This window comes from Fulmarus glacialis, unplaced genomic scaffold (assembly GCF_000690835.1).
Source record: "Fulmarus glacialis isolate BGI_N327 unplaced genomic scaffold, ASM69083v1 scaffold4694, whole genome shotgun sequence".
Classification (NCBI taxonomy): domain Eukaryota; kingdom Metazoa; phylum Chordata; class Aves; order Procellariiformes; family Procellariidae; genus Fulmarus; species Fulmarus glacialis.
Genome location: NW_009207281.1, coordinates 4,971 through 16,392, shown reverse-complemented (window position 1 = coordinate 16,392; position 11,422 = coordinate 4,971). Strand labels below are relative to the sequence as shown.

General features: G+C 36.9%; 1 protein-coding gene across 1 annotated transcript in view; it reads right to left on the bottom strand.

Moving 5' to 3' along the window:
• The window catches only part of LOC104075487 (putative pre-mRNA-splicing factor ATP-dependent RNA helicase DHX15), a 34,802-nt gene extending 24,056 nt beyond the window's left edge, over window positions 1–10,746 (bottom strand). Inside the window, 6 exon segments of the mRNA XM_009576017.1 lie at window positions 772–848; window positions 1,792–1,826; window positions 3,668–3,886; window positions 4,299–4,458; window positions 5,616–5,809; window positions 10,403–10,746. Of these exon segments, the coding sequence (XP_009574312.1) occupies window positions 772–848; window positions 1,792–1,826; window positions 3,668–3,886; window positions 4,299–4,458; window positions 5,616–5,809; window positions 10,403–10,582 (865 nt within the window). The 5' untranslated portion in view covers window positions 10,583–10,746.
• Window positions 10,747–11,422: the final 676 nt, after the last annotated feature.

Sequence of the window (11,422 nt, the reverse complement as noted above, 5' to 3'; positions counted from 1 at the left end):
CCTTGGAGAAGGAAGTTATCATCAACGCATTCCAGGAACCTCCCAGATTGCTTATGCCCTGCCGTGTTGTCCCTCCAACAGATATCAGGGTGACTGAAGTCCCCCATGAGGACCAGAGCTTGTGAACGTGAGGCTGCTCCTATCTGTCTATAGAGGGCCTTATCTGCTTGGTCTTCCTGGTCAGGTGGCCTGTAGCAACATCAGTTTACCAACATCACATTGTAAACCTTTCTGGAACACTGACACCAGAACTTCACAGCAATATTTTTCAGTATATTTATCTACAATCAAGAACAACAGTGCTGATCTGTTCTTCAAATCTCCAGACGCAGCCTGGATTCTCCCTCCTGAATATGCAACAATGCATTTGGCTTTATGGAGAAAAGGGTACTGGGGTGGCAGAGAACACACTTTGCATTCGCAAGTGCCTAGGTTACTAAGGTATGTAGACAGATCTATACAGTTTCTGTGTCATTATTTCTGCCCCCTCCCCCCCCCCACCACAAGTTTAATCTGGAAGGATTTTACACCTACTCTCAGATTACTGATCTTAATGGAGTGTGAAATCTAATACTGTTTTAGCAGAACTCCACTCTGCAGGTGAGCCAGTCTTGAGACATTTAAAGTCAAGTTTAACAAATGTGTATCTACACAACTAGACTACCAAATCTGTAATCTCAACGACTGAGAACAAGTTTGACAAAACCTACTGTCTAAGAAAGACACGTTGACTGAAATGTAATTATACTACTTCCTTGTGAACAGAATTACCTGTCAGAGTTTCCAATTTTGCTTGTGACTGACGACAGGCAACCTGGCTTAGAGTTACCCAGGTTCTCAGGTTATCCCTTTTTTGAATATTGGCATGAAACATGAACATTATTTCCATCTTCTGGAATCTCCCTGATATGCCAGGGTGGTTTTTTGTTTTTAAAATCAACAGATGAGCTCTCCTCCTCATGGGAACTGTGCAATACAAGTCCTGTTTCAAAATGTTTATTCCTAATAAATGTTAAGCAAAATGTTTTAAAACATCCTCTTTTGTTACTAATAGACTGAAAAGCAGTTCATGCAACATAATCATATACTTTTGCTCCTTTCAGGAAGGAAGTTTTTAATCGAACACTTATTTCTGCACCATTAACAACAATTTTATCTTCACCCAGTAACAGGCTTATACAATTAAGATTCCTTTGGTTTCCAAATGTATTTAAACTTCTTTTTATTTTGGGGCCTGATAATACAGAATCTTCCCTAGTATCTCCAGGTTCTATCATCAACTTTATGTCTTAACTTAATCTGTACTAATTAACTGCTATCCATCTTATTGCCCATATAAAATTAGCCCAAGTGGGAAGTGAAGGCAGCAGCTAGTAAGAACCCTCATTCTGCCTTAGACCACTGCTATTACTCCTCATCTGAAGCCTCTTAAACCCAAAACAGTTCACACTTGCAAGGTTTCACCTAAAACATCTTCCCTTATGTAACTTCATTTGGCTTTGTAAATACATCTTTCTGACAAGAAAATCAAATCATCCTGCACCCTGCTCATATTGTTTTCCAGAATGCAAAAGAACTACAAAGCATTTCTGCCCTGAGCTAGCAAAAAATCAATGGCAAGAGCCAAGCTATAAGCCTACTGAACCCAAACCACATAGTGGTAGTGGTACCTAGAGCACACTTCCCAGTTCTTGAGATTACATTAGGTCCTATCACTTTAGATTCAACAGTAGTACACACATAGACTGTATTACGAGGCTCAACAATGGGCCTCAAGAGAGGCCCCAAAACATCTGAATCAAAATGGATACAACACTTCAAAGCTCCTATACAGAAGCTAACCCAGACTTCAACCTCATGCTAACTAGCAAAATTCAGACTAGCTCCAGGCAGAGCCACAACAGTGCCCCCAAACAGTATCATCCATGGATATGTGGACTGGAGAATTCTAGACAAAAACCAGAGGATGGTGGCTTACCAATGCAAGTTTTAAGTGATTCAGTAAGACAATACAGGGATATTGTTAGATACATTTACGCATAATTATATCTGTACATATGAACATGTATTATGTGCATGATTTTATTTATTTATAATACATTATGTCCTGTAAATTAACCCGGGGGAAATCAAAGAACTTGTTCATACAATATAACAGAGTATCTCTGTAGCACTGGCTGGTACTAGACCAGAGCCATTTACCAAACAAGAGTGGTGCTCAGAGTTGGTAACATCCGAAGGCAGTCGCCCCCAACACCCAACTCCCATAACTGTTATAACAAATTATTTAGAGCAATACATAGCAACTGATGTAGCAAGGACATAATTTTTAATTGATAATTAGACGGGAAAATATTTGTTCTTCATGAAAGGTTAAAGATTAGCCTGATTTAGCATGCTGGTAAGAAAACAAAATCTGCTGAAACAGCTGGGCAGCAGCGTTCTTTTCTGCTGCCACTGGTTCATTCACCCACTTGCAACAGTTGTTTCACGAATTCTCACATTTGCTTGCCAGACTAGTCTAAACTAGAACTTCTAACTAAAACTAAACAGGCAGGTTTCAAAGCCACAATCATTGAAGCATTTTTAACTCATAGTAATACTCCAAACAAAGAAGGACAAACAAATGCCAGAGTATCTGCTTTTACAGGGACAGTCATTGATTTGGTTTTCTAAGGGAGGACTCGACCTGCCAGAAGACATTTTAATCAAGCGTCTTTTAAAACGCATCTAGAGGCAATGCAACTTTATGACTGGCAAATCTACTCAAGAAGCCTGTGTACCTGTAGCATCACAAGTTATTTGTACCGTTTTTTCCCCCTTGGCATAGTTAAGACTGTGTATGCTTAGACCAAAGACACTGAATTGTTCCACACCCTTTGAAGGGTATTTCTTCAAGAGGAGTGACTGCAAGAAGAATGAGTCAGAAAAACATTTTTGCTAGCTGCACTTCTCCCCCTGGTAAAAATATTAATTTTAAGTTGATCTAATAGGGACAACTCAATAGAGCTTCAAAGCAACAGATTAGGACTTAAAAAAAAAAAACAACCCAGTCTATTTCAAGCAAAGAATTTAAGATTTCCAGAAAATCCTTATTTCCTGATGTAGTTTTTTGCTTATGTGTTTTTGTAAAATCCTCTTTTGCAAGGCACTGAGTCCATTTCTGACACACAACTCCCAGTATTTGTGGTACAGAAAGACTACAACCTAATACTCAAACCTATTCATAAAAACAAAACCCAAACATTTTTATTAAAGCTACTACTGACAGCTAAGTAGCAGAACCAAAGCGTTATTCTTCAGATTAAGTTGTACAATACACATCCAGAAGTGCACAGAACTACATTTTCAGTCAAAACACGGATGCTATCAGGTACCCAGAACTTTTGAGTTCACATCAGTACAAACCTAGGGTTCATACTCTAGGTTTCTACTTTAGAATTACATGAGTAAAATAAGAATTTTCATTTTAGAGAGGGCTTGCATAGCATATGCATATTACAGATACATACAGCAATTAAGGACCTGAAGTGTATGGCAGGTAGAGAACCTCAAGTCATTCAAATGATAAATTAGAAAAGGAAACTAAACATTTCAGTCTACACAAACCACTTAAAACAGTTACTGTATGGAACAATGGATGAAGAAAAAAAAGGGAAGAAAGTACCTCCTGTCCAGTAAGAAAGAGTAAGAGATCTCCTTCCTCTTCTTCACACATGTGAATTTGGATCACTGTTCGAATGGCAGCCTCAAGGTAGTCTCTTTCTGGTTCTGGAGTATAGAATATCTCCACAGGATGGGTGCGACCCGGGATAGTTAGAAGAGGACAGTTATCAAAATAGATCTGAAACTTGCCAGCATCTAAAGTAGCACTCATAACTATAACCTGTAGGTTTGGAGGACAAAAAAAAAGAAAGTTACTCCAAAGATTAACAAGAATTTGTGAAACGTTATGCATACAATATGTAATAGTAAGAAACTAAACTCAATGGTTGACTGCAATTTAAACATGCTTTTATCACCTGAATACAGCACCCTTGTCAAGAAGGTCCAAAAAAATTCCTAGTCAAATATAGAAAGGTTAAGCTACAATTACGTTGTTTCTAATATTTTCCTCAATACAAACTGCATTACGAATTTCCTAGGGTTATCTTTCCAATACAGATTATGATTAGATCAAAAAACAGTTGATCTACTTTAGCTGATTATAAAAATCAGCTAATGGTAAGCACACAGATACCTTATTCGTTATGCGTGCAACTAGAAAGGAGATGCTGTCGGGCTTCATCATTACTGACCTTCAAATCAGATCTTTGTCTTACAACTTCCTTCAAAACGCCCATCAAAATATCAGTAGCCAGTGTTCTCTCATGGGCCTCATCAAGAATTATAACACCATAGCGCTCCAGCAAAGGATCATTCATTGCTTCACGAAGTAACATACCATCAGTCATATACCTGAATACAAACAAAAACAATTTAAACACAAGTTTTATTTAGTAAGTCTGATACAGAATCCTCTTCCATATCATTCACTAGGTTGCTTGAACTAAGCTTTTAAACAACTTTTTTTTAAAATAGAAACATCAGTAAACTATCTCCAACAAGGTAACAAGCTCATTTTAAGTTTTCAAATAGAAATTACTGCAGAATATAAGTGAAATCTGGGAGTAGGGGAGGAAGCTTAAAAAAAAGGGAAGGGGAAACAAGGTTTAGCAACACTTTAGACTAATTTGTAGACTATTACTGCCAGACCTCTAAGTCTACAATCAGAGACAGGAAAAGAAAGGGAAAAAACCCTTCCCTTTGAAATCCTAGAAATATTATTTCTGCCGTTGTTTCTCCCCTTTTCTGTTTGCAGATCATCTGTTCACTTTTTGCCTTTGCGTCTCACTTACATTTCTTTTTACACATTAACTTTATTCCCAGCCTTCAACTACTTGCATGAGCAAAAGAGAAGACATCTTTTTGATAGAAAGGCACTGTTTCTTGAACCACACTATGTGGAATCCTTTTTAACTGAGCATTCTGAATGTCACCTCCAAATGATGTATTAAGTGGGCCTGGTTCCACTTACACAGCACAGGAATCTAGAACAGTTGACAACTAAAACACTATGGATTATGTGTCCCAGAGTCAGGTATAGGCCAGTTTTGAAACCTTGTGGTAGTTCTCCTTACTGAAGTAAGCTACTGAACTTCACCAGGATTACCCTGAGTAGGAAGATACCACAGACAAAGGTCAACTGAATGCGTAACACGAAGAGAAACTGAATACTAAAGGGCTTTATTCTGAACAGCACCTTAATCATAAAAATACTTCTTCAGATCACCCTCTTCTTTATGGATCACTTAAAATTAATTTCCATAGGGTGCAGTGATTTCTTTAGGAGGAATGACTCATTTTCAATTCTACTCAAGCCCCACACCCCAGGTTTCTTAGCTCACGCTACAGCTCCTGTCTCTCTTCTTCACTCAGACATAGAAGGTACCTGTCCATAGATTCATTCCCCTCCTCACTACTCCTTTCGTAACTTCGCTCACACCCTTTACTACCCTGGGACTCCCCCCACCTCCAAGCAGGCTGTGTTATACCTTTACAGTTGCCATACTTACTTCAAAATAGTTTTTGCACTACTGCAGTCTTCAAATCGAATAGAGTAACCAACCTCCTGGCCCAGCATGACATCCATCTCATCAGCAACTCGCTGCGCCACACTCATTGCAGCTACTCTCCTAGGCTGGGTACATGCTACTCCCCTCTTTGGTCCAGGTAGAGAGCGCATGTAGTCAACACACCACTGAGGGATCTGTCAAGAATAAAATTCAGTTTTAAACATACTTCAAATGGCCAGATGTAATCTGTAACCTTTTTATTGTATTACAAAGTTAGTTATAATTCCACTGAGATGCCAACTGCATGCACAAAAATATCCAAAGCATGAGAGCAGATAGACTAGCTAGTTGGACCCAATGCCACTAAATAAAGCACACTCATGTTAAGCACGTACATAACTATCTTTGAAGTTATCAAAGAAATACATAGGTTCACAGTACCTTTAAGCACTGTTAGATCAGTACCTCATACAGATATTTAGCAGCAGCCAACATGCTCCAAAGCAACCAAAATTAAAGTTAACACTCAGAATTTTGAAATCTGTAGCACAGTTTGCTGTTTTAAGTTTTACAGTAAGCAAATTATAGTTTGTGGCTTTAAAAAGTAATGCTTATTAATACAGTAACAAAAAAGAAATATTTTAGTGATACAAAAAATATTTGTCTTAGCCAAGAATCACAACAAATAAAATGAACAAATAATTAGTTATGTTCGCTTAGTTAATTATTGTTCTTTTGAAATTTTAACAACCAGATATGAAACCCCTATGTTTTCCTTCCTCTGTTAGCGCTCATTTTATTTGTCAGTCAGCAGTTTTCTGCTCCTGTTAGGAGTCTGGAAACAGTAAGAATCACCCCAAATAAGCAGCTTTATTCAGAAGAATTTCTAAGGTCAGTAACAATTTGATGAAGATGGAATATTCTTAACATGTTCTCAGTGTGACGTTTTATGAGAAGACATCTCCAGGCACAACTAGTTCCAAGTCTACAGATCAAATAAAATCCACTCCTCCTCAGTAATTGCTTTTCAAAGTATTCTTAAAAGCTCATGTTTACAGAGGAAAACACACATTTATACATTGCACCAATGTGGAATAACAGGAAAAGCAGCGTAATTTAAACCAGGAAAATTTTTCTTCTAGAATATGGTATTTCCACAGCAAAATGGACATAACTAAGCACTAAAACATACTCACAAGCAGACAAGTGTAGACTGTAATGAAAAAATCTTTTTTTTTTTTCCTAAATGGAGAACATACTTCCATTATAAATAAAAAGAAAGCAAAGACTATCAAAATATGACAGGAGACTAAGACTGCTGAGAAGAAAAGAACTCGAATTTCTGGAAATCCTATTCAAAACTAAAAATAATAGCAGTTCTCGAACACTGATAGCATGAACCTGAAACCTTACCCTGCAACACATATACACTCCCCTAATATGCAGTGTAGAGAAAAGAATTTGCTTCCCAAGTCACTAATAAAAACTCAACTCTAAGCATATTATATGAAGCTTCTTGACTTTAAAAAGAACAAGTCCTGAAATAAACTTTAAAACAGCAGGTCTGTTGGGTCACAGTAGCATGAAATAAAAATAATTTAGAAGTGGTTTCCCAGTAAACACCAAAACGTACAGCACTGGCGTCAAATGAAAGACGACAGTTACATTGACTTCAATGTGTTAAGCTGATTTACATGACCACCAGAATGCTTTTCACATCCAGCTTTAAAAGAAATACAAACACTAGGAAAAAGGACTGTGCCATACTACATTTTCTACTTCAGTCATGACTGGGAATATACTGAACGCTTCTTATCATCTGGTTCTTGTAAAACCTAACACAAAGTTAACTCCACTGACATAAAAAAACCTACAAATCACCAAACCCTTGACTTTCCTTTAAAAAGTGCCTTTTTATCAATATCAAAGCATGAGGAATAGCTTTAGTTAGCACCCCTCTTAACCTCAAGGACTTTATCAATGAACAGAGATTTTCAAATATAATCACCATAAACATGAGGAGGTAGGGACTACACATACAGTGGCCTCTAAGATCAAAGATAAATGCACTGAGGGCCGTTAAAGACTATTTCAAAGTCAAAGGAAAGTCATGTTTTTGAAGGGATGCAGGGTAGGAGAGGGAAGAGCACTGTCCTTCTGGCTTTTCTGAGCCACTTCAATTTATTGAAAACTTTCTCTGTTGAAAGTTATATGGTAGAATCCTCAGAATTTTCATTAGTTGAAAAGGTGTCAAGACTTTTACCTATATCAATTCTCTTGTGGACTACAAGGATAGCAGGAGATCAAGCTATGCCCAGAATCACCTTGCTTCTGAACTACAGCTGCCAAGAAAACTTGCTGACAAAGTGGCATCCCTTACGTTATGTCCACAAACATCCTACCCTCTATAGCGAAGACTCTCAAGTGAAAGCAGATGCTACTCTACTACTCCACCTATGGAAGAAATATAAATTATACCAGTACTACATATGATCCCATGTTTAAAAGGGAGCACACGTTGCAATTATAGCAATTACTTAACCTCTTTCTAAAAGAAATTCAGCACACCCGTTCCACCACTGAGCATATTCTGAGAGCATTTAAAGAAAACAGTTAACTTAGAAGGCTAAGTTTAAATTACAAATCAAGCCATTGCAAATACTGAAGACTTGAAAATTAATGGTCTTGGCTTCCAATATACTTCTTTGGGTTTTTTTTTTTAAGTCTATGTGGAACAAGACTTTTCTAAAAGGTTTATCTCCTGTTGTTTCCATTGTCAAAGCCAAGCATTCCCAAACCTGGGTGCTCTACAAGACTAAAGGGAAAACATGCATATAATAATCAGGGAAGGAACTTGACAGACAGCAGCTTACTCTCAAAAACATTATCTACTACTATATAGCCTTCTACTATCACCAAGAAAGAGAAGATAATAATTTTGGAAGAACAATTCATTATCTATTTCAAATAATGCCAACTTTATACAATAAAAGCAAGCATAAATAGTTTACGTACACCTTCAGTTTGAGCATTAGAGGGTTTCTTAACCACAGATAATTATTTAACTTGCTCTGATCAATGAATGTAAGGAGAAGAAAAACCACCACCCCCCCAACTGGTTTTAAGACAGCACTTGATCGCAATAAGGATTTGGCACTATCACATGCAAAACAAGGTTTTCATTAAGTGGCAGCAGGATCATTTTCAGTGATATGTTCCTACAGAGACACTCTTAATTGTTTCAAAACATATCTGCAATCTCATAAAGTGACAAAATTCAGAGAAAGCAGTGAAGCTTCCAAGACAGCTTATGTGCTTTTGGTAGCTTAAATCCCATTTTTAGGAAACACACCTTAGGTTTCTTAAGTCCTTCCAGAAAACAAGGGGTAAAGTAGTAAGACAATTCAGGAAGCTTTACGCCTGGAGAATAACATGACAGTAAGATATATTTGAAATTTAAGTCATAGATGTTAAGAACACACACCCTTTAGATTTCCAGATTCTCAGATCATGCAACGAGAAATCTTGTTTTCATACAGGTAAGTACCAATCTTTTTTTACATGAATGTTCAGAATACTATCTCTTTTAAGTAACTATATAATCAAACTTTTCTGAAGAATTCTATAAAACCCTGTTTTCAGCTTACACATGTTAAAAAAGCAATACAGATAATGCAATGAGGTACCTTGCAAACAAGACATTGGTTCCTAAAATTTGCAGCAAGAAGGGCATATAACTTCAAATATTTCAGGTATAACTATAAAAGGTATCCAATGTACTACTATGTCCTTCACATTTTCTAGATATCCAAATTCTATTTTATGACTAAAAATTTATTCCTGTAAGATTTACTGCAAGTTAGCTATAATCCACTTTATAAAGACTAAAATATCCTTCAGTTTTTATTTTTGGCCTAGATAAAAGGAATTTATCAGGTTACAGAACCTTTTTACATCACTTTTCCACACAAATTTTAAACAACAAACCAGAGGATAGATTAAAGATTTGAGCAAGTTTGTCCTGCTATAAATACACAGTGGTGTTCCTTATATCTTAGATTTTCCCTGTTTACTGGTCCTCAAAATTCTTCTTAAGGGTTAAGGAGGCTTTACAGATCTGTTATCACTATTTTTAGTGCTGAGGAAGATTTTTAAAGCCATGAATCTACAAAAAAAAAGTGGTTTTAACTGCAGCACTGGAAAGCTATATGACATCTGAGAAGTTTCAGTACCAAGGAAACAGAAGTCACTTCCTCTTAAGATTGAATATCACCAAAACACATGATCCAATCAGATCATGTCAGAATTGTGTCTGACATTTCAATTCCCTTTAAATTCATATTTGTAGCAGTAAGTTCCATAAAACACTAAAAAGTCCCTATTTCTGTATTTTTTTCCTACCTTCCAGCTGCCACCTACAAAAACAGCTAAATAAACTACAGATGTAAATTTGGAATCATCACCTCAGTTTGTGGATTAGCACACTTCTGTCTAGCCATTAAAATCTCTTATCTTCCTTTATTAAAAGGATAACTACCAATCATAAAGCCTAACAGAAGTAGGGGCCAGAGAACAGGACTGGATTGTGAAAGGGGAAGATGCTGAAAGATTCTTCTCACCTTTGTATTCATTAAGGAAATAAAGCATTAATCAAATTAGCTTTGCTCATAATTTGTGGTGTTCTTACACAATGAATTTCAAGAAACCAAAGAAGTTTCACCTCCACACACACCTAGCAACAGTCTCAACCTTTAAAAAACTGCATTATCATATAGATAAGAACTCACCTGTGTTGTTTTACCAGACCCAGTCTCTCCAACCAGCACAAATGACTGATGCCTAATCAAAATATCCGTAAATCTTTCTTTATATTCCCAGACAGGAAGTTGTAACCTTTTTTTCAGGATGTCATAATATCGCGGTGTATGTGGTAGATTTGTGAAAGGGTTAATACTGTGTGGAATCATTGCTGGTTTTATAGTTGGTAACCCAGCAGCTGCATAATACGTAGAGTTAGATGAAGGTCGCAAATCTTTTTCCTTGTCCCTTTCTCTGTCACGATCTCTATCTCTGTCACGATCCCTGTCGCGATCTTTAGAACGGTCATCTCGGTCCCTGTCCCGGTCACGATCTTTCCTAAAATGAGTTAAGGGACATAGCAGAAAATGAGATACTTGAATAAGTAAATGCAGAGTAGGAATTTAAATACAAAGCAATTTTAAAGGTATCTAGTACAAAGTGGATATAAACCAAATCTTTCAAAAAGCCTTGCAAACTGCTACCTGGAAGGATAAGCGTCAAAAAGATAACAGTATGTGACGCATACTGAATATTAAATATACATAGTTACACTCACTGTACATAAGCACTGCCACAGTTCCTCTCACTACAGGCAATACTGAAGAAAGCCATCACATGGAGAGCATCACCTTAACCCTCTTCATTTAATGATTATAAAGAATCATCTGTACATTCTGGATTTTTATCACAATTCTTCCCATCCCTACTTGCTAATGCTGCAGAAAAATAAGAGAACATTAAATAGTCTTCTTGCCTACCTAGCAAGGGAATTATGCTAACCCACAAAAACTAACTCAAGATGATAAGCGAGCCCTGGGAAAAAAGTTTGATTTTAACATCCCACAATTACTTTGCATCTTTTTTTGTTCAAAGTGTTCCACACAATTCTGACTCAATCAACTTTGATACACAGACCGTTAAGTCTGAAACTTAGACTTAAAACCAGCCACTACAGTTCATAAAATCATAGAATCATTTAGGTTGGAAAAGACCCATAAGATCATCAA